The sequence below is a fragment of the Typopeltis vanoorti genome, chromosome 4 (assembly GCF_054136105.1).
Source record: "Typopeltis vanoorti isolate ZY-2024b chromosome 4, IOZ_Tvanoo_1.0, whole genome shotgun sequence".
Classification (NCBI taxonomy): Eukaryota; Metazoa; Arthropoda; class Arachnida; order Uropygi; family Thelyphonidae; genus Typopeltis; species Typopeltis vanoorti.
In genome coordinates, this window is record NC_143552.1 from 74,904,669 (window position 1) to 74,930,093 (window position 25,425).

Sequence of the window (25,425 nt, forward strand, 5' to 3'; positions counted from 1 at the left end):
GATTGTGCAGAATTCTGAGCCACTCAACGTGTCGAATGGGGAAGAAATTGATGAGATATTCCATGTTATTCTAAATGCACAGGGACAGCTATCTTCCAGTTTCTCATTTTCGTAAACATAACGTAACATTCTAAATAATAAATATAATTAATTTCTAGTTAATTTTACGACATGAATTTTACAGAAGATGTGAAAAATAAAAATAAAATATTGTTGATTTGATTTGCTATTGATTTGAGTTGATATTGATTTGTTGCTGCACACGACCGATTTATGACACCACAGTCCGGGTTATGTGTCTAAGAGCTTGTCTGCGTCCGCCGAAGTTATTCCCTCCATTTTAGAGACTGCACACCATGAATCTACATAACAGGCAGCACAACTCTGTACTTGTAACCGTTGGAATGCGAAACTGTCGTAAAATGGCACGTACAGAGGCATCCCCCCCCCCAAAAAAAATGACTTGCAGCTATCATTCCCCTCTGAATCTGTTAACTTTTTCCGTGTATTTATCGTTTTGAGGAATCATCTCGTTTTCCTAATTTTTTTCTTATTCAAAAAGTCTTTTTTATTAGTTATATATGATAAGAAAGAAATTACGTGCAACAAATAGGTTGTTGTATGAAAAGAAATTCACGTTTTAAATTTATTAAACCTCAATCCTTTATGTTTGTAAATTATCACTTTTCTGTTTTGAAATGCTATTTTTGACCCCTAATCTGAACGAAAAAAATCTGGCCTTAAACATAAATAAGTGAGATTGTGGCTGCATCATGTTAATGGTTTACAAACAAGGCTTGGATTAATCTCCCATCGAAACAAACAGAAGCTTGCAAGAGATTTCAGTTTTGTCAGATCATAAAATTAATAGAACAGAAAAAATACAACTTTGTCAAGAAGCCAATTTTTATGTTAATCCAGTAAAGATAATCTTATAGTGCAGTTGTACAGTGAGGACGGGAGAGTTAAGGGTTAGATAATCCAGGAACACTGCTCTAGAAACTACGAACCATTGAACTCGCTTCCTGGTGACGAACTTAATCTTCCACTTAAAGACATTTACAAACATGATACCCTCATTGAGATTCAAACGCTGAGTCTGTGTTGGAGAGCGGAGGTAGAATCCTCTCCACCAATTAGAGACCAACTTGAATGTAGACGGAAATACTATCACAAGAACTTCGTTTTGGCTTTGAAATCTTGTACTTTGTATTATTATGTGTGTAGTTGAGGCGTTGCTTCTTTAGTGTGACAATCTTGTTATGACAATTCCACTATAATAGCCTATGCATATTACGTTCTATTTTTCCTATTAAACGCACATCCTCAATATCAATGAAAAGAGAAAAAATAAATAAAAGAAAAAGAGAAAAAAGTAATTTATCTTTGAACTTAAATTAGAACACAATTTTAAGACGAGTCATTATAGGAAGTTTAGCATTCGGAATCACTGCGTAAGTTAGAATTTTTATTAAAATTCTAACTTACGCAGAAAGTTAGAATTATAATTGCACCAGACATATGTGGTGCAATTATCGTCTTTTCTTGAGATTTTTTGTTTATTTTAATTCTCATCATTTTTGTATCTGCATTTATTATTTGTACTTAGCTCCGAAACCCTCCTCTAGAGACCCAACTTTTTGATACCACTTCAGGCCTGCAATGGTCTCGCATCGTGCGATGAAATTCATTCCACAAGCATAAGGACAATCACAAACATCCATACCCATGGCGAGATTCATTATTTCTGATCTTTTCCTTATGACTCCACATAACTACCTCAACTTTATCTGTCCCTACCACTTCGTTGCTCATGTTTTTATCTTCATTACTCGGTTCTGTTTCATACATCACAGCCGGCTTACGACGCTCTTCCTTTCAGTCTTACCGGCACACAACGATCACATAATATTCCATAGTCTGCTTGAAACGTGTGACAGAAATGTCATCCACATTTCTTCTTCTCTCGTCAGAGAATGTACAGCATATTGGGGATGGAATGTTTTAGGTCTACTAAATCCTCGCCTCTTTGCTTCTAACCATTTTCATCCCACGTTCTACGTTATCAGTTAAAGCTTTCTTGATTGGTCAGTCACTCAGTATCACATCATCTTCACACATTAAACATTACTGTAATTCGTCATGTTTATCACCAGCGAATTCTACTTTCACCATTGTGAACAAGAAAATATTTAGTTCTGATTCCTAAGATATATCTTAGGGATCAGCACTCCCTAAATGTAGCATACATATAATCATCATCATTATTATTTTTACTATTTGTAAAAAGAATGGTTGTTGATATTGTTATGAGGGGAGAGTAATAATTAGCTGTTAATGGATGATGGTTGAGGTATTCTGTCGCATCGGGCATGCGCTCTGATAAGGAGTTTGGATTATTTTGTAATTTTTTATTTAAAACTAAAATTAATGAAGTTTATTTAGAATATGTATCAAGACAGAGTCGAAATGAAAACCAAAGCATTATTTTCGATTTCTAAATGAATCAGAACATAACGGATTATAACATACTTTTGAATAAGCTTCCATAATGAAAACAAAAGTAGGTCTTGGGAGCACTATTCAGTTATTAAATCGCTTATAAAATAAAATACTGAGAAGCTTTTTAAAACAAATCAACAAGTCATCAAGAAACAAAAAACAGAAACATTTTCTCTCTCTCTCTCTCTCTTTCGGCACAATAAATTCTGCCAAGACGAGAAGAAAAATACTTCAGCAATTCTCAGACAAGTATCTTTACAACTGCAAGATGTTGTCCTCTCTGTGAAGGAAACCTAAGGGTATTCGAGCTCATGTGGTCACCTAAAGATTTGGCAACCGTCCAAGTAAACAAAAGGATGTCAACTGTCTCGTAATAGCTCTGACAATGACAGGAATATGTTGGGTTGCTTCTTTGCTGTAACATGAGTGCAATGTTTTGTTAACAAGGTCTCGAACAACATTCATTTCATACCAACGAAGTCTTTACTGTCAACAAAGTGCACGAAGTCTATAAAGCGGAATAATGAGACAAAAGTTAAATAGATAAGAAAAAAATTGACATTTAATAAAAGCAGCTGATCTAGTGCTGTTCTCAAGTAACAATGTAGTCTCACGCATTCTAACAGTTGCTGAAAATAAAACAAAAGACTTTATTTAATTCCAAACTACATATGCATTTTATTGCAATTCTTTTCCTTCCTGTATTCCCAATTGTTGCATAACAATGTCTTTCATAACTTACTGAAATTGCCACAAGTGTTTAAATCTACGTCTATTTTGTATTAATAATATAAGTGGTCTAATGTTCAAATAAACGTTAGAATAAATTAAATATTTCAACTGGCACCTTTAAACGTTTTATTGCATCTACTTATTCATTCTAAACAAATACAAAAAAATCCTATTAATTAGCAAAATATTTAATGAGATATGCATAAAAAGAAAAAACTCACCATTGTCAGTATCGTATAGATAGTAGATAGACTTCCATTGATAATGTTTTATGACATCGAGAATAGCTCGGAGATAATGAGGTCTCATACTGAGTCCAAAATATGCTGGTCTGTCTGTGCTGGCTTCGGGGAAAGCGGGACTAAAGAACGGTATCTGGAATGTGTTACTGTAAGAGGCTAGAGTATCGTAAGATGGTTCGCTGGTGGGAGCGACTAAGGTGAAAATACCACGATTCATCTGGTTACATACTAGAAAGAAAACAGGACCACTCAATACGAGGAAAATTGATTATATCAAAAAAACAATTTTTTATTTATGCACAATACCCGTCTCAAGAGTTCATTGATAAACGTCAAAATCATTTACTATGTGTGTTAATTGTTTCAAATGGAAGTAATGTCATACAGTATATACTATTTTAAGCATTTTATCGACCCAATTTATTTATTTTATTAGATATAACAAGGCAACTTATATATTGCTGATAATCTATAGTTTTATATTTTAAATAATTTATATTTTATTTTTAAAAATTAAAAAAGTCATACACACCTTTAAATAATTTGATATATCAAACTATAATATGTACTTCATTTAAAAGGACTATAATCGAGGTAATGAGTGAAAATGCAATACCCTTGGAGGGTAATGGATGGCAATGCTGTAGCCAATGAAGTTTTAACTGAGGCTCGGCTATTGCTGTTACCCTCCTGCCATGATCAGAGCTTTAATTGCTCAATAACACCTTATCCCTACACTGTCCTCTACAGATAACGGGGAAGATGAAAAGCATTCTTGCTTCGCCCCTTTAAGCCAGTCCTTATAAGGACTATAAGGACTATAATCGATCTGGTCCCCGTGTGGTTGCCGGGATAAGAATAGCACCGACGTAAATCCATGCGTGTCGTAAAAGGCGACTAATAATTGGACGCTGAGATTCGAGAGTTTGAGTTCGCTCTCTTAAGGTTTTTGCCTTAAGGGAGCAATTTGAGTCTCCGGGGAAAGTGCTCTCCGGCACGGCCCGCTGAGGGGCTTTGTCGGTGAATGCTTTTCCTCGGAATATGAGCGGTTCTGCTCGGTGGTGGTGTGTGGGTGGAAGGCCATCACGGAGTGGGGCCAACGCTGGGATGGACGGTCTTTCGGCCACTATATATTGAGTGGTCTAGGGATCGTCTTAATCTTAATTTTTAGAGATTGGCTTTACTTACGTATCACCAATGTAGCCAATGCATGTCGTACGAGGCGACTAAAATTGGTACCCTTGGAGGGTAATGGATGACAATGCTGTAGCCAATGAAGTTCTAACTGAGGCTCTGCTATTGCTGTTACTCTCTTGCCATGATCAGAGCTTTATATAGCTCAATAACACCTTCTCCCTACACTGTCCTCTACAGATAACGGGGAATATGAAAAGCAATATTGCTTCGCCCCTTTAAGCCAGTCCTTATAAGGACTATTAAAAAAAAATAATCGATCTGGGATTAGAACTTTGAATCGACCGTAAGATGCGGTGATTGATTTTATATATATATGAGATACCCATATAGGGTAACGGATGGCAATGCTGAACCAATGAAGTTTAACTGAGGTTCGGCTTTTGCTGTTATCCTGGGTTAATGAGTTCGCTCTCTTAGGGTTTGCCCTAAGGGAGCACTTTGAGTCTCCGGGGGAGAGTTCTCCGGCACGGGCCGCTGAGGGGTACTTGCCGGTGAATTATTTTCCTCGGAATATGAGCGGTTCTGCTCAGTGGTCGGGGAGCCCATCACTGAATGGAACCAACGCTGAGATTAGGACGGTCTTTCGCCCACTATGGAGTGGCCTAGAGATCGTCCGTATTTTTGAGATTTCACCTTTACTTACATAGTCGGTGATTGATTTTATATGAGATGCCCATATAGGGTAACGGATGGCGATGCTGAACCAATGAAGTTTAACTGAGGTTCGGCTGTTGCTGTTATTTTGGGTAAATGAGTTTGCTCTCTTAGGTTTTGCCCTAAGGGAGCACTTTGAGTCTCCGGGGAAAGTGTTCTCCGGCACGGCCCGCTGAGGGGTACTTGCCGGTGAATTATTTTCCTCGGAATATGAGCGGTTCTGCTCAGTGGTCGTGGAGCCCGTCACTGAGTGGAACCAACGCTGAGATTAGCACGGTCTTTCGCCCACTATGGAGTGGCCTAGAGATCGTCCGTATTTTTGAGATGTCACCTTTACTTACATAGTCGGTGATTAATGTCCTTGGAGGGTAATGGATGGCAATGCTGTAGCCAATAAACTTTTAACTGAGGCTCGGCTATTGCTGTTACCCTCCTGCCATGATCAGAGCTTTAATAGCTCAATAACACCTTATCCCTACACTATCCTCTACAGATAATGGGGAAGATGAAAAGCATTCTTGCTTCGCACCTTTAAGCCAGTCCTTATAAGGATAATCGATCTAGGGTGATTAATACCCTTGGATGGTAATGAATGGCAATGCAGTTCTAACCAATGAAGTTCTAACTGAGACTCGGCTATTGCTGTTACCATTCTGCCATGATCACAACTTTATGTTGCACAATAATCGATCTATTCCCGTGTGGTTGCCTGGATAAGAATACGACCAATGTAGCTAACGCATGTCGTACGAGGCGACTAAAATTGGTACCCAGGGAGAGTAGTGGATGGCAATGCTGTAGCCAATGAAGTTCTAACTGAAGCTCGGCTATTTCTGTTACCCTCCTTCCATGATCAGAGCTTTAATAGCTCAATAACACCTTATCCTTACACTGTCCTCTACAGACAAAGGGGAATATGAAAAGCAATCTTGCTTCGCCCCTTTAAGCCAGTCTTTATAAGGACTATAATCGATCTAGATCTAGATGGCAATCGAAATGGATGGCAATGCTGTAGCCAATGAAGTTCTAACTGAGGCTCGGCTATTGCTGTTACCCTCCTGCCATGATCAGAGGTTTAATAGCTCAATAACACCTTATCCCTTCACTGTCCTCTACAGATAACGGGGAAGATGAAAAGCATTCTTGCTTCCCCCCTTTAAGCCAGTCCTTATAAGGACATAATCGATCTAAGGTCATCAATAACAATATAGAGTTTCTTTCTGTCAAATTTATTGATCCAAATTGGGTTTTTATTTTTATTTATATTTTTCCGCCCAACCTACGCACTTGGTTTTAAATCCAATAATTTTGCTCTTAATAATCCATTCATAAACTAGATTTCGTCACTGACTAAGCTAACTTCCTTTTACAATTCTAAGAAATTCTCAACATTTTTTTTTTATTTCCTAAACATTTCAGCCTACATATATGGTTCCTATTCTATCCCAGTTTTTCTATTCTAGATCTCCATTAGAAATTCTACAAAAGTAGAATGATTTTAAGAGCCAGCAATATCTTTTCTCAGCAGTTCCATCCACAGCAGTATTAAAAGGAATAGCAGTAGGTTATTGCTTTGTGCAACCGACCCACGGAAGGCCTATCAAGGATTATTGATATTTTTGAGAAAAAAATCTTTCGTTGTATACGATAAGCAAAGCTTTCGATATATAACGTGTCAATCGCTAAAAAGTTGGGATAATCCGAATTTTTTTTTTATATATACTTCCCAGATAATCAAAATTTTCATTGAAATCTCAGCTCCTGTCATTATAATAGGAAAACGTCTTTGCACTGCTCGATGTATAAAATCACGATCAATGTTTCTTGAATTCGTGAAAACGAAATAAGAGCTTGTGGATGAAGCAAGATTCTTAGGGAATACATCTCGAATACAAATTCTCACCAGAAAAGCATACCATTAATTTGACCAGGCTTTTAGCATATGAACCCAGCAGTCGTTATGATCTCTTAATACATGTCCGTATTCGTAACCTGCTTTATTCCCCTTCTTCTCAATTCATGCCATTCAAACCACACTGTTGATCGGCAAACCAACGTACATCGTCGTATTATTCACGTGACTTTGCACTTAACTCCGCATGTTTATCTTCATGTCCCTGAACAACTGAATGGAATGTGCATATAAAAGCCTCCCTTCTCCGCCATCCTCCTTCTCTATTCTCACGTCTATTGAGCGAATGGAAAACTTCCATTTTCATGATGCTCAGAGTTTTAGCAGCTGGGGTCCCGCTGTCATCAGTGACAGCTGACTATTGCCCGCGATCCCGGAATAATGAAGTTGGGATGACACCGTCATAAGCTCTAGCATCGGCGTCAGATGACGTTTCAGCAAACGCAGGTCACCGAGCACGTGCATTCATGCGAAGTGGACATGACTGCGCTTGAGCAATTCCATAGTTATTGGCATGCCTTTTGCAACTCGCGACTTTCCCAGACACCCATTCCATCGCTTTCAGGAGAAACACTGCAGGGAACATAAAATATCGTCCTTAGATTAAACTATTCTTTTCGTTCTTTTTTTCACTTTAATTTTCTCCTTTCTTCTCCTAACAGCATGTCAGCTTTGATGTTTTCATAAGTATTGAGATTCTGACAGCTCTTATACTTGTAAATTATTTAATACTGAAAAGCGGCGCCCTTCAACAAGGATGACATCGTTTCCATCTTGGCTTTAAAATGCGTTTCTATTTTTAATGTACCGCCTGCTTTGTCTTCAAATGCGTTTTATTGTTTTTCATATATGCATATCAATTGTTAATGCCGACAGTGTTTTGTATTTCAAATGTTATTTCTTTCTTAAGCGATATTTAGTTTTTAAAGGAAATTAAAAGATGACTAAAATATATATATCTACATTTTAGAAATCTACAACATATGTAGTACATTTGCGGCATATTTCGTTCTCACTTGACAATAAAAATCAATATATTACTTTATGAAGGAACAAAATCCACATTTTGTTGAGTGCAGCGCCCTCTGTTTCTACGGGTCAAGCAGCATTTCTTCTGTATCCTGAGGTCAAAAATCGCATTTTGTTTTATTATTATTTTTTTTTTACATTATTTGGTTATTGTTAAATCGGCGCCTAATAATTTATTAAACTATTTTTATAAATTAGTGGCTTTTTAATCATTATGAACATTTTTAAAATTTAATTTCTGTAAACTAAATCAGTGACTTTTATGTATTTATTTATTCAGAGCAAGATAGCAGATTCTTTGAATTTTTTTTCGATTGTTGTTCGAAATGTTCCGTAGGTTTTAACATTTAGTTGGGTAGGTACAATAATATTTTTGGGTAATCGTCTGCATTAGGAAAGAGCACCAGTTGTACAGTAAAGTAACTTTCTTATAATGGCTGCTAATATCTTTAACTTACACTCGAGAGTTACGAAATCGATTCTGAACAGGAAAATAAAAGAAAAAAAATTTAACTACTCATTATCCTGTTTTACCGATTTATGGCCTTTAGTCTTAACCTGACTTTTATAAGCAGATATTATTTTCTGCTCGTTTAATAATAATATCTCCCACAGTATATAAAAAAAATCAGAACTTCATAGGAGTTACCGGACTTTTTTTACGGGATTTCCATCCGTGAGGAAATAACAAGTGAGATTCGCACAACCGCATATATTTAGCACATGTGAAATACATGTAAAATTTCAGTACTCGTAAATTAATGTATTCTATCATAATAAATATCATATATTGAATAATTAGATACTCTAAGTCTAATTCCTTAGTTAAAACCTTATTTGCAGCATTCCTAAACCCTGTTTCACATCTGCATATTAAGAACTGCAAATTGTATCTGTTTTTAGTTCTTAACGAAAGAAAAAGAAGAAAAGAGAAAAAAAAAATTTCTCGGAATAACATTACAAATTCTACAAACAATTTCATGCCATACCTTTTGAAAACATACCGATGAATATTACATTTCTACGGAGGACATTCTTTATACACTTCTATGAAAGATTTTTATATTGGCAAAATCTAACTTGCCACATTTTACATCACGTTAACCATCAGCAAACAGACAACCAGAATTTCGTTGTTCCAGTTTGTAACGTTTCCTTTTTTTTTGCTTTTTTTTATTCAAAACATTTCCGAATCTCTGGTATGTCGACAAGGAGTTCGAAAATAATAATAAAAGAAAGCAAAAGGCTCCAACAATTGTCCTTTCTTCCTGGTACAAAGAAAATGAAAATAAAATCGAATTTGTACTTCATGAATGAATCAGAACATCATGCTGGTAGCGAAAATCAGTTTGGCAAGCTAGGAGTGTATCATCTGTACAGCACGCATGCACATGCACAAGAAATATCGACTATTTTCTTATTTTTGTATGCATCTGTGTGTGTGTGTGTGTGTGTGTGTGTGTGTGTGTGTGTGTGTGTGTGTGTGTGTGTGTGTGTGTGTGTGTGCGTGTGCGTGTGTGTGTGTGTGCGCGTGCGTGCGTGCACCCATATACACACACACACAACTCATATATTGCGCTGTTTCCATCCCTTTTTTCCTTTGTTTGCATTGCTTACCACTTCTGACGTTTCTTTTTTCCTGTAATATCTATTTCCAAACGAATCTATGGAATCCTCTAACAGATAATGTCGATCTCTCATACCACAGCATCGTGTACATTATGTAATGGGAATAACAACCTTATTTTAGCCTGGGAAATAAGATATTTGCTCGCATGTTGTTGAACAAGAATAATCAATAGTTTACTCGAGAAGTAATACATTTCCATGAGGTCGGGGAGATGGAATTTGATTTATTTGTAGCCTTTAAAGATCCAAAGAACAACCATAAAGGCAGTGTCTGCATCACTCTGACATTGATTACAGGCTCTTTGTAACAACTCACGGGTATAGAGAAACACGAAGGGAACAAGGAATGGATAACATTCGTTAAATTTCTCAGAAACCATAAATCTCCCAAGATACAATCAGAATTCCAATAGAAAACCGTAAACTTAAAATATCTTGATATTACATAAGGAGTAAGTCATAAAAGGGGTTATTTGGTGACATCTTTTTAATCAGACGCAATATTTTTCACTCAAATTCTCGAATAACTAATACTATTCTTGTACTTTTATACACTGACTGGTTTTTCATTTCTTTTTTTTTTGGGGGGGGGGTTCTAATAAACACGTTTGTTTTTATTAGAATTATGCTACCAGCCGAAAGGATTAAAATTATATACAAATATGTTTGACATCTCTGATTCTTCTGATCATGACCAAAGGTCATGATCAGAAGAATCAGAGATTTCCATTAACATTTTTAATTAAAAATATCTTTTATGGGAGCTTGTAATGTTATTTCGCGATAAGTTCATCGAATTCAGATCGGCAGAAGAAAGGCCAGAATCTCATGATTTTAACCGGTCAGAAGTATTTTGAATTATTGATCATAGAATTCACACCGCTTTGGTCAATAAAACCAGTCAAAATTGACAACGTGAGATGGAAATTTATTTATGCCCTACTCTCGTTACACCACAAGTCTTAAATCATCAGCAGAATTTAACTGTCTGCCGTTAAGAAAGAAAAAAGTATAGTTTTGATGCCCATAACCAAACGTTTGGACATCGGTAGGCAGGCAGGTTGTAATAGGAAGCGCGCAGTTTTTAGTATAAAATCTCTAATTGGAAACGTGCATCCAATCAACTTCAATTACTTGTTTTGCCTGGTGCAAGACGATCACACTGGTTATTAAAGGCCGGAAATGACTTCGAAATGTTACATGTTTGTCTTCTAACACAGTAGAAGTGAATTATCTAACTTGGCAAAACTTATGATTATCTAACCATGTACTAAATGCGCGATAGATTGACAAACTTTCTTCAGTGGGATTCACATTAAAAAAAAAAACGTATAGATATAACTCTCTTTTTAGACAGAAAGCGTTATGTTTTACTGAAATCAACTAATATAAAAATATACTAATATAATATATAATGGCTTCTCTGATAGAGAAAGAGGTAAGCGTTTCTTTTGAAGCAAAATAAGTCATTAATGTCATTAATTCTTCCTTTCTAACAAGACAGACCATTTCACCGAAGATTAAGATGAATAAAGTTGAGGAAAGAGTTATTGATAAATCATAATAAGCCTAGATTGGTGATAGAGAAGAGAATTTTATATTTTAACAGAGCTCAAACATAGACCGTGTATTGCTCAATTTATATATATAATGTCTCGTCTACATGCATTTGTAGTTTGCAAAAAGCTTTTTTTGTTGTTGTTCCTTTGGCATCTTTTCTATACCCTTTTCTAAATCCACAAAACTTAAATACAGATCCTTCTTGTAATTCCATGATTTCACGATTATTTGTCTTAAATGAAAAACTTATTCTCTATATAGCCTACACTCAGCTTGTTCTTCTCCACGTTTCCCTTCTACAATTTTTCTTAGTCCATCTTCTCAAGTATGCATACGTAAAGCTTACTCAGAATGATCATTAGAAAAATTCCTCTGCAATTCTCACATTGACTTTTTTATTTCCGGTTTACAGATGGGTACTGTGAGCTCTAATCCAATCATCCGATATATACGACTTTTTTAACCAGTCCTCCGAGTGATGCATATATTTGAGCATTATTGGTTGAATGATGTCTACTTCAGCTGCTTTAACACATTTAGGAAGATATTATAGTGATAATTTTATCAAGTATTTATATATATATATACTGATAACTGTGTTCCTCTTGAATAGTTTTTACCATTCTTTTGTCACACTCTCATTTAATAATCTTTAAATGTAATTTCTCCGTACATCCATTTCTGATTTTGAATTCATGTTCAGATATTCATGTCCCTAAACATGAATATCTGAACAAACATGAATATCTGAACATGAATATCTGAATATCTGTTCGTGTACGTTGCGCAAAACAGTGATTTGTGCAACGTACACGAACTTTTTTAGAACAGAGCTTTTTTATTTTGTAAATATGCACAGAGCTTTTTAAAAAAACTCTGTATACATTTTCTCTTTGACTATAAGCTACCAGTTACATAAAATCATTTGCCTAAGTTGGTATCTTGTCAGTGCTTCCCATATTAAGACAAATGCAAGAGAAAAGTATTTGTTTCATTATTTCTATGCCTTTTGTGTGAAGAATCCCATTTCCTTTATTTCAATCAAGAACAAAAAAAAAGGTACCTTAACGAATGCGCAACAATTCTTTCTGTTAAAAAATTAAACTATCTACCATTCCAGAGCATGGCAGACTGTGAGCAATACTCTTGCAAAACAAGTATAAGTCACCGGAAAGCGAATCCTTAACTAGATGTTCCCAACAACAAAAGCAATGTTCTTGAGATCTGCTTCTAACATGTGGCGCTGTCACTAGAATGGCTTCTCTCATAAGGTAAGCGTCTCTTTTGAAGCAGAATATGTCATTAATGTCAGCAACAGGAGGCTGCCACAAATGGGCACCGTTAATAATCACTTTATCAACCAACATGTAAGGAGAAATCTTTAAAATGTCTGCCAGCATTAGCGCAACTGAGCTTATGAATGCTCTTTTGTCAGAAAATATCAGTAATCGATGCTAACCTTGGGTAATACCGTTTTACACGTCTAAATGTTTGCTGTTAGTAACAGTCATTGTGTCAGAAGTGTTTTTCTTTTAATTCATTTCGAATATTTTATTATAAATGAACTGTTATCGTTAGCTGCGCCATGTCTTTGAAAAAAAAGTCGGGGTATTCCGAAACTGTTCGTGTATTTTCCGAAAAGATGGAACCCCTCCACAATTCATTCGTTGTTTACTTCTCCTTCCGTCGCTAAGGAAACCTGTCTCCTCTTCTCTTGAAATGAAAACTCTAAGAGGCTAAACAGCACGAATGTTTCTGCGATACCTAAGCATAGTTGAAACAATTGGTTCGTGCACTCTGTTGCCTAGGTGATAGAGAATTGTGTCCATTGTTGTAAAGATAAGTCAGCTCAGGGGAATGATTTTGCAATGTACATGGCTATGCCATTATCGTTCTAATTATTTTTTGATATTTTAAAATTCATGAGACTAATAAATTAAATCTGATTCTTTTCAGATATTCCAATACATGTACTTTATTATTCTAGTTTAAGTTTTCCATCGTAATTGCAATATACTCAAATCACACTATCGCTTTAGAGATGATCAATCTAGACCTCTTATTCAGCTACTAAAGTTTAAAATAATTGAGTAAAAGTTTAATCCTCTTAGAAATACGTTTGTTTTCTTGTTTTTGTTTATTATTTTTTCTTAACGGTTTCGTCATTAACAGGAAGATGGCGAAAGTTTCTAGAAATCAACAAAATATTATCCAAACTATCACTTCTAGAAATGATTACGAACAAGGTGGGTATAGAAATCATGTGTACAAATCATGTGTGTAATCATGTGTACGTCTGCATTCCAATTGCAGAATACCCAACTAGAAGAAAACAATAATACAACACAATATAACCAATATCTCTCATTGTCTAAACTGCTGTGTTGATACTAGACAGGTGATAATCCTGTAATGAAGCAGCGAATCTTAATCCTTACGATTGTAATATAAAATCATATATAGAATCAATAATTTTCAATGATTTATCTTAACCACAATTATCAAGGAAACAGAAAAACAAGTGAACCATAATTTTTAATTTTTACCTTTCAGTAGTTTTCGACCGTAGGTGACTTTGTAAGCATTGCCCACAAAGTATTCCTGATGAGATTTTTTCAGGATAGTTCACCATTGCTCCTCCCCCCCCCCAATTTTATCTGGGCTCAGGACCGGAATATGGCTGGGACGTATTCACGACTGCAATCCATGTGTGTTCACGGGGCCGGTTTGTCTGTTCCGGGAGACGAAACACCCAGAACAGACAAACGGGTGAAAAAAAACCTACCCCCGTATGAGACCCGCTAACTCACCTTTAGTCGAAAGATACCAGATAAAGATTCCTCACGTCACTGACGGGAATCGAACCCAGGTCTTTCCAACCAAAAGGCTTCGTCTATACTGATTGAGCTAAGGAGGCTCCAACTATACAGTAATAGCTGAGTAAAACAGAAACTATATTGACAGGTGAATTATATTCATATAATAAACTTCACTTGATTCAAATTGCTAAATGCGCTCCGGTGTAACATTCTACATGTTTGCAATGGTTTCTGAAAGGAAGTTCACAGATAAAAGTCGTACATCATTACAAGTTTGTGATGAAAATCAAGTGAATATCATACGATATATCTTTCAGCAATGTGTAGGCTTAACAGTTTTTATTTATTTATTTATAAAAAGACGACTTTTCTAAAGAAGTATAATCTTCTTACTGCTAGTCGACTTTTATTTCATTGTCTCATTTATTTCAAGTATTAATATTATACATAAAATTTTATCTCGAAATTTTAATTTATCCAATTTTAGACATCTCAAAACTTTTGAGTTTAATTTTAAAAGTTCATTTTATACTGTCGTAATTAGACCTATTTCATATTATATATATAACCACATCTTGAAAATTAACTGCATTTGGAAATTATCTTTTAATCTTTCAGTTTTAGAAAATCTTTCTATTATTGGGATAAAATATAAAGAACATTGATAGCACATTTTAGCCAATAATACTTTAGCATTGTCACTACTGGATACTAGAGTTTTTCATCCTGCAAAACAGACAAAACTGCTATAATGACCCAAGCAATTAACATACATAAGAAAAATAGTATATCTTTTCAGAGCCTGTTATTTGGGTGGTAATATAAACCAAACCAGTTTATCATCCTGACGTATATTTCTATATATATATACAGAGCCAGCTTCAAAAATTAAAAAAAAAAAAAAATTAAAAAGTGCGATATTCCGCAAACATAAAACTACTCCATTGTTTCTCTGGTGTAGCCATGGATATATCGATGGATATATCCATGGCTTTTCTGTCCATGGATATATCCATGGACAGAAAAGACACTGTGTTTGGAATGCAATAACGTCGATGGATATGTCGAACTCATCAAAAAATTATGAAAAGCACATTGATAATGCCTTTATTATCTAAACGTTCATTATTAACATACAATATTTTAAATTTAAAACAAAATGTGTATACTATTGAATTTTCCTCCCGTGTGTTAAAATATATAGTTCAAATATATATTTCATTCTTCACAAGTCTGCAGGAAATTAATTGTAGTTAATTCCGATTAATTCAACCATAACATAAATAACTTATACCCTATAACAAAAGTGATCATTAACGAGCCCATCTCGGAAGTAGTAAGTTTTCTGAACACTTTACCAGTATTTTGTAGTCTTCTGTCTTTCTTAAACCAAGTTTTATTTTTATTCAAATTCTCAGAAACACTTCAGAACACTTTGTTTGGAATACTTTCAATCATTAAAATGAATATTTTCCTCAAAAAAGGCAACTCATTAATCTACAGTAAAGCAGTTTCTGATTAAATATCACTAAAATTCGATTTTCCTCCTGGGATGATTTTTTTTGTATGGTGCAAGCTTTAACAAGAAATGAATACAAGAAGTCCATTTTAATAGATGCCGGTTTATGATCGTGCTTTATGGTGGAAAGAAAGTTATCGGAAAGATAGAATAAAAAAAAAAACTACCTACAAGTTCGAGCGACTTCAGCATTGTAATAACTAAACAATGGAACAGCAGACTACGAAGCCTTTTTAATAGCCACGCTATTATCGAACATATAATGGTTTAAAAAGGTATCTGTTGCCGGTGTATTTGTAAACAGACATTTTACTTAACACATGAACAAATACATATAATTAAAAGTTGGCGGTGCGTATTATATGTCGTACAGTCAAAGAATAAATATGACAGCTCCACCTTTTTGAGAGCAACAGTAGTGAACAATGTCTGGCATCAGAGTTTTGAGTTAAAACAATTCGAGATTTACATAAAAAGGTTAGCACAGCATACTGAAAAGTGTGCCAGTTTAAATTAGAAAGGAAGCCGTTATTTGTTGTAAATGCAAGAAGTTTGTGTCAGAAGGTATTCCTTTTGCCAGATGACAATGTGAGACTTCATTTAGGTGGCGCGATCACTGAAACAATTCCATAAATTAAAGTTTAAAGAATATTGGAAATTAAATTGCATACTGATCCTTCAAAAAATTATAGAAAACATCTTGCATGCAGGAATAACAATAAAAGCAGACAGAATTATCAAATAAATAAATATAAACATGAATTCTCTGGCGCCTTTTATTCCCAAATGGAGTAGGCAGAAGTCTAGTAGCTCTAAGCTTCGACAATCGGTCGACTATTCTTGATCTTTAGTTGTCATTGGTAGTTGAGTTCACAGCTATGGACTATTTGAAGACTTCGGGTGAGATAGAAAATTCTCCTGGTTGGCGACTAAATTCGAACCAGGGAACTGTATTGAAAAATAGTGTGTATTTTATCTTTCTAGATTTTATTAATAAATAGCATTAGTTTAATTTATCTTTCTGATTTAGCCTTGTACATTTGATATTTGAATAAATCACACGAGTTTTCACCGCAGTATAGTGAGTACAGATGATTACTCATATTTACTCAATTCCGAATCAAATATGGTTCATGGTTTTACGGATGATAACATTATACATTTATCAAAATGTAAGAAAACGGATGTTGTATTGCAGCAGCAATGTATTTGATAACAATATGTGAATAAATGAATCTGTTGAAGCAGCAACAATATGTGAATAGAATCTGTTGAATGGCGTTGAAGTATTTATCTCACGCAACTAGATTTTATGTGCTAGATCGCTTTTAAACAGAAAATCCATTTTCTGTTTAAAATGGATTTATCAATTATCAATTTGGAAAAAAAATAATAAAATAATAAAAAATAAGAAATTTAACGATTGGGAAAACTATTTCTCTGCTTCTTATTATGAAAGCAAAGATATTATTGTAATTAATATCACGTGGGCAAATTCTTTCAAACAAATAGAGGAAAGTCTTTCTATTTGTACACGGCTGTGTGTTCTTCGACGACAGTAAAGAATAGCTTGTTTTTCTTCAGGCTTTCAAATGTGATCGTTCGCCGCATTTCACATTTGTCTTCCTGACCGTCATGACCTCTGAAGCAATCTACCTACAGTACGAAGGTATCTATCGCACTGAAGTTTATTTTCTCCCATAGGAGTGACAGCATTTAATGTCTGTCAGTAACTCACAGACATTAAATATAGCGTAGCCCATTTCAACCAAATCAACATTCTTGCAGGTGGAAGTTTGGAGAGAGAAAAACCAATTCTCTCTAATATTCATCCTCGCCATTGATCAGTATTAATTAAATATAAGAAAATATAAAACTAGGATTCCCAAATTAAGCCATTATATAAAAGCAGTAAAAGATGAATAGAACATAACAATATTTGTAAAATATTTTCGTAACTGACAGATTAAATTCTTGGAGTTGGAATATCCTGTCCTTAATTAAAATTCATTTCACACATGCCTCTTGTTAGTTGATGTAATGGCTCTGCTGTGCATGCAGTAAACTAATAAACATGGGTTTGAATGTGCCCTGTTGAAAATGGCTTTAAGCTGACTGCGTCGTTTGCATTTTAGAAGCAAACTATATTATTCTCTCGATGTTAATTATATTATCCTTTTCCTTGCCGTTCTCGTTTCTAGCTTGCTTCTCTCTCTCTCTCTCTGTTAGTTTAATGACAACATCTAAAATGCTAGCAGATATGTTACAATAAGAGAACATTTTGTTCTCTTAATGCGGTTAAGGATTTGCATATACGTGGCACAGTTATGTAATAAAATTGAATTATGAAATGTCATTCAAATTACTGTAAAGAAAATAAGATTATCTTCAGCAAATCCAAAAATAAATACTAATTATTTCTTAATTATATTTGTTAAGTAGCGAACGCTGAAGATGAATAATTTATTATGATTCCATGTTATTTTCGACCATCTAAACGTAAGAAAAATTGACATAAACTGGGTTTTTGTCTCTCTTTTAAGTTGTTTTAAGGGTGAATAATCTCTTTTAAGTTGTTTTTATGGTGAATAAAAGAGATTATTCACCCTGAAGAAGCCAAACAGCTAAGTTGGCGAAACTTATTGGTATTTTTACTTAGTATCAATTAAAATCCTTCGGCCAAAAAAAAATAATTTATGTCAGTTTTTCTTATGAATTTAATTTATTCACTTATTTGTTTGTGAGGGTTAGAAAGATAGTATCTGGGTACAACGTAATCACAGCATGTCTCTAACTATTGTGCTGATAACTGTTCTTGTGTGAATATGACAGATTCACACAACAAAACAAGTGATGTACTTCAGAACGAATGGACGAGCACTGAAGAGGCTGCTGTAAATTATGAACTAACTAATTTCTTTTCTAGTGGTTTATAAGAGGTAGTGAAGAGAATAACGAAACAGATTTACAAACATTCTTTTTTTATATAAAAAGGGAAATGACTACTTGCTTCTTAAAGTGTTTCTACAGGCTTCCTTTCAATTATTCTTTTTTTTTTCATTTATATTAGATTATATATATAGCGTCATGGTAGAAATATCTCCAGTGACATCGTAATAATTTGGCTTCTGTAAACGCAAAATCAATCTGAAGGCTAACTGGCATACCATCATATTGTCTATAATCTGGTTATCATAACAGATTATCCTTCCTTATTAAACTAATCTCCATGTGTTTCCTACATGGTCAAACTGATATCTGTTTTCTTCCGTTTTTATATCACATGGATAAACTTGAAGAAATTGGAATCCCAGATGTAGAGAACAGATCAGTTAAGAACATAAGATTTTATGTATTAAAGACGGCAAAGCTGAGTATTGTAAATTTAAAACCTTTCTGCTTTACACATAAAAAGGATTTGAGTCGACGCTAATTACATTTTATCCGATCATTTGAGAAATACCATAAGAATGCTGGTATGCATTAAGCCCTGTGATTCTGTCATAAACAAACTCATTTACTATTGAACTAAACCAAACGGAATGCTGTTATATGTAGAAATTGCCGGATGCTCTCCAAAGTAGTGTCATTAAACATGTATACGAACGTAAAGATGAGATCGAATAGCGCGTGCATTTAACTCCACAAGTAGTCCCTGGCGATCTATAAGTGAGTCTCCACGTTTCTTCCATCGGGGCTTCACTTTCTCTTATATAATAACAACCGACATGGAAACATCTGCTTAAGCCTAACGTTTTTTTTTTCTCTTTTCCTATTAAGGGATTACGTAGTGATCCTAATAACCTTCAATAAAGCCATATCTTGGGCAAGTGGAGTTTTTTTTTTTTTTCGATTACGAATACCATGCAAATCGAGATGGTTTTTTTTTCTTATGAATCCCAAACAACATCCCTTGCCTCAATACTGGTTGCTCGCCATTATAAGTCATGTCTAAAGGGACTTATAACTTCATTCTGCAATCACCGATGAGGGAATCCTACACTGCCTCTAGCTCCATCTAGAGAGTAATAAACACGCCTCATCTGTTCACATTCTTACCTGTAGGAAGTAAGCAGACTGAGGGGATGCTGATACGCTGTGACTGCCCCATCTTTTCTTCCTTTCACTCCATCACAACACCAGGAGAGACTTCATATATGGGAAAGCACGCGGCATCCCTCAGGGACGGAAGCATAGGCGAAGGTGGTGAACATTGACAGTCTGGTTTTGACATTCTAAAAGTGATGGATAATGCGTCCTTTTTCTTCGCTGCGGGCGAATTATGATGGCGAGAGAGAGAGAGAGAGAGAGAGCGCTCCACGGCGACAACGCTTCGTTCGCAACGACATCGCTGTCGCAATGTACATCTAGAAAACGTCCAATAAAAGCAATTTGCGTCTTTCTGATGGGCAACCACGCCAGGTGATCGGAAGGTTAGTCATCGAGGTCCATCATCGGAAACAAAGCTGTTCTTTCCCACCCTCCCATTCACCTCGCCCTTTATGACAGTCGATTGTCCATAAATCTCGACAAAAACTTATTTTAGTTGGGAATCGCTTTTCTTTTTTAGTACTCTTTAGAGAGAGAAAGAGAGAAAGAGAGACAGCGAGAGAGAGAGAGAGAGAGTCGAAAGTTCTGTTGTCCAGCATATTAAGAATTTTTATTCATAAAAATGAAAGATGAGGATTCATATTTAAATAAATAGATAGATGAAGAGAGAGAGAGAGAGAGAGAGAGAGAGAATATGATTTTTATGAGCACTTTGACCAAACGGTATGACTACATTACTAGGAAATATAAGTAACTTCTTTTAGTAGGCCCTCATGCGCCCATTCCCTTCCAAGCATGTATAGATTTTTTCACAGCTATTCCAGGATGGTTTTCCTCATGCCAATCGTATATATTTTCTATGTAAATAGCAAGTTTGTTCTCCTGGCTGACTTTCCTGTTTTTCTGGATGAAAAATACCCACATTTGTGGTTCGTGGATACAGTGTGGTGGGTCGGTGAATTTATCTCTCGTGTAAATTTGGTGATTTTTGTCTGTTTTATTGTGTTTTTCCCTTATAAAATTAGTGTTTAATAGTATATTAGTGTAGATTTTAGTGTTTTATAACAAAAGATATTTCAATAATAAGTATACATTTAAAATGGCGCCAAAAAATCACAAGAAAGGTAATACTAAGAAGAGCACCGCAGTCGAGAACAAGAAGGCTAGCCCCCCCCCCCCAACGAAGTTATTGGAGATGTGGAGGAGGTTAATGAAAATTAATTAACCTCCAAAACAGCAAATTTAAAGCAGATCATCAGAGAGAAGAAGCGGGAATTAGAAAACGTCGAGAGGCGTTGTTTGTAAGTGACGTTGTTTATAAAAAGAAGGATCTTGTTTGGTATGGGGGATTCTACAATAAAACATGCTATTGATGAGCGAGTTATAACTTCAAGTTTACCCTGAGGAAAAATTAAGAACATGAAGGAAGCAATTCAAAAACAGAAAAGAAAAGTCAATGAGATCGTAATAACGATAAGTTCAGTATGAGAGAGGACATGAAAGGGTTGTTGGAAGAGGTGAGAGCGAAGAGTAAGAAAGTGAAAATCTTCAGTATATGACCTCGATATGATTAAAATGAATTAAGAAGAAGAGATATGATGGCCAACAATTCGACGCAGCTGTGTAGAAGGAATGGATGCGAGTTTTTCGATGTTTGAAGAGAGTTTTGGGGGGAAGATTTAATTTTTATAAGAGGATGGTCTACACCTGATTGCTTTTGTTAGCAGAAATCTTGAAAAAAATAATAACTGATATGTGACCTAACATAGAGCGTCAGGGAAACTAAATTATAAAGGAAAGAATGGTGAGAATGTGAGTGTAAGATGTTATATAACTTTGTTAATGACGGAATGGGCTTTATCATGGAAATGCTGATGAGAAGAGAACGATTTCGACTCTGTGTTCGTCCGGTTCGAATACATCAAACGTGTGTAAAGATGCCTATATGTATAAGACTAGAAAATAATATAGATCTGCAAGTTGTCCAACTGTGTCATGTACATGTCAGAGTATACAAAAGAACATTATTATGTCTGTACACGAATGCTAGTAGTATCAGAAACATAGGGGTAGAGTTTATTCCTTGGTCAATATGTTGGAACCTCAGATTGTAGGCAATAGTAATATCTAGCTATCACAATTAGACATACTAACTGGTATTGAGTATAAAGGGTAAAGTATTTTTAGGAAGGATAGAGAGGATAGGAAAGGAGGGGGACGTGCTGATAATGATATCGGATGACTTCAATCCATTTAGAGTCGAGACCTATGATTGTAGTACTACTAACAGCATTTCATGTGGCAGTGAGTTTGAAGCCATCTGGTGTGAGGTGGAATCTAATAAGATCAATTACATATTGGGGTGTTGTTACAGACCTTGTGGATTGGTTGCTAATGATGAAGAAATGCATCACCAAATGGAAAAGATGAGCGCGAAAAGAGTAATCATAATAAAAGACTTTAATTATCCAAATATTGATTGGGTAGCAGTAGAATTTCATGAGAAGAATGAAAATGCATTTATTGAGCTGTTGTGTGACAATTCCTCAAGCAGTATGTGACAGAAGGAACGCGAGGTCAAGGAGTGTTAGATTTGATTATAGTGTCAGAGGGCGTTTCAGTTAAAGATTCAGCTATTCTGCCTCCGGTTGATGACAGCGATCTTGCAGTACTCACTTGGGAAGTGACTAAATTTATAAATGTTTCATTCAGAAAAGGTTACATGCTGAACTACAAAGTAGAAAATTATGACCAACTGAGGAGTATACTGTGATCAGCGGAATGGGATTAGTTGCTGGATGGGAAAAATATCCAAGAAGAAATAGGGTAGGAGTCAAATGGATGTGTAATCTTATTAAGCAAGAGATTCGTAGTAAGAAATGGATGATGTGGAAGGAATACCGTGTGCATAAGGATGATGTACGTTATGAAAATTATAAGCAGTAGTCTAGAATAGCCACAACTGTTGTACGGAAAACAAAGTCTGAGTATGAAAAGAAACTGATTCTGCGTGCTAAAGACAATCTACAAGAATTCTATCGATATGCTGCAAGTAAAAGAAGAAATATGAAAGAATAAATCTTCTGAATGCAGATGACACAAGGGTAACAGATGCAGAAAAAGTTGTTCAACTAATCAGTGTCCATTTTGTTAAAAGCTATCAACCTGGTAGACGCAACATTGAGCTCGATGCTACCTCTACACTGGATGAAGAAACTCGAGTGTATGAAGAGTGCATTAGAGCTGTTGCACAAACTGAATAACAATTCAGCAATAGCGACTGATGGAATATCAGTACGTATGCTAAAAGAGTGTTCTGCTGAACTGACTATTCCTTTGACCAGGCTGTTTAATATGAGTCTCAGAAAAGGGAAGATTCTGCAGGATTGGAAAGAATGTATTGCAATTCCATTGCACAAGGGTGATACAAAGACTAATGTATTCAACTATGGACAAATGAGTATCTCAGGAATGGTGGTGAAGATTTTGGAAAAATTGGTTAGGGCTCGCATTCAGAAATGGTTTGACAGCAAATCTCTACTTTGCAATGAGCAACATGGGTTTACTGAGGAAAGGTCATGTTTTAGTAACTTGCTCACTATCTATAACAGTGTTGCTATTGAACTTAGACAACGGGAATGGATACACATTCTTTTTTCAAAAAAAAATAATAATAATAATTGAAAGAAAGAAAAATAAAAGTCGCCACTTTTTTATATATTAATGCATTGTTCTTATTTTGTTCAATCTATCTTTTAAATTGTTGTAATGAATCTGGTATCCTACTTCCCTTTTCACATGAATATGCCACTGAAAAAACAACTTTCGTTCATCACATAACTCATCTATCCAATTCTCGTCAGTCCAAGACGGATTGAGTACTCTGATCAGTTTAATGCAGTGGGGCTTGCCATTCCTATGTTGCATCCCTCTATGGGTGAGCATTTTTATATCTGTAGGTATGTGTGTTGTATTCACGGGGTGGGTTTGCCTGTTTGCGCGATGAAAAAGTCTCCACCTCCACCTACTAAATCATCTTTGGTTGAAACTCCTCCGATGAAAATTATTTGCTTCCTAGACGGGATTTGAACGCAGGAGTTTCCAACTAAAGGGTTTCGTTTATATCGCATTTGCATTCTCTCAATCTCATAACGTAAAACTAAGCATTGAAAGAACACATAAATAATAATAATAAAAAAAAACCGTACAACTCTTGGATAATAGCAATATGTCTAAAAACGAATGACAAAAGAATAATTAAAAGTGAGATAGAAACTTACAGTAAATTGAGAATGATTTTACACTAATTTTTTCTTTTCAGGGTATTTGTATTTTATAGATAGAATCAGATTACACAAACTATTAATACAACAATACTATTTTCTTTATCAAACTTTATGCCTTTTCTGTGTGATGGCCGTAAAGAGTATTTTAATAATATATCAGATGTTCTATTTTACAACCCCCCCCCCCTCCTCCTCACTGTGTGATCTAATTTTTACTTTAATGTTACAAGTAAGAGTTTAAATTGCGAATGTGGGAAGAAGAAAAGAGCAAAAATATGATGGAGTGGGGAAATTTGTTCCGCTGATAAATTTTTTCAAATTAACCAAATTCTCACATATTAAATGTTCTAGCTTTTTTAATCATTTAGCTTAACATTCTGAGTTTTTATTTTATGGGTTACAACAAATACCGATTCCATCTCTCTCTCTCTCTCTCTCTCTCTCTCTCTCTCTCTCTCTCTCTCTTAACAATTGTTCATCCCATTCCTGATAACTCAAAATCGAACCAAATGGAAGTATCGCCTTCCCTGCACAGAACAACTTTCAAAGATGATATTAGTTATGATAGTGTTTGCTATTAAAGTGTTGCATATAAATAACATCCTCTCATAATTTTAGCAATAAATTATTTACTGTTTGCTGCCACTAATTCTGATCAAATGGACATTTAAAAAATTTCATAGTAGTAAAACAAACTGACGGTTTTACAACGATGAATCGGAAATATTCAAAACGTGCAATTGTAGATACACACCTTTTAATCCAAATTTTGTTTTTCGTAAAAACATTAATATATTTTCATTAACCATAGAATCACATTTGAATATGGTATTAGGTACTACTGACAGGCAGGTAAATCACAAAGATCGATTTCTATTTGAACTTGTTTGTCTTTAACGTAAAGCCAGTGTGAATGACAATACCCTTAAGACAGTAAGGCAATATGAGGCAGCTCACTAGATACTCCCTGGAAGCTTTGCTCTAAAGTAAACACTTTTGCTGATGAAGTCCTTGTGAACATCATCGAAGATCAGGTATATCCAGCAATATTGCACATTCCCACGAAGTGCCTGCAAGGCAGAACTGCTTCACCCATTATTGTCCATCATCCAATAATTCAATATCTCCTCAGACAGATACCAAACCTTCAAGAATCGATTAGACTACATATAAAAGTTAATAACTGCTAGGGAACGAATGACACGTATTATTAAACAGATTTTTTTTAGTTCAGAATATAAACTTAGATGTAATAAACAGAATTCTAGTGCTCGACAGGTTGAGAGCTGGAATA

At 35.2% G+C, this 25,425-nt stretch overlaps 1 protein-coding gene across 1 annotated transcript in view; it reads right to left on the bottom strand.

Annotated features, from left to right (window-relative positions):
• The window catches only part of LOC150107420 (glutamate receptor 1-like), a 322,254-nt gene that overhangs the window by 192,133 nt on the left and 104,696 nt on the right, over window positions 1-25,425 (bottom strand). The window contains exon 3 of the mRNA XM_090391848.1: window positions 3,456-3,704. Coding sequence (XP_090247974.1) covers window positions 3,456-3,704 — 249 coding nt within the window. The remainder of the gene's footprint in view (window positions 1-3,455; window positions 3,705-25,425) is intronic.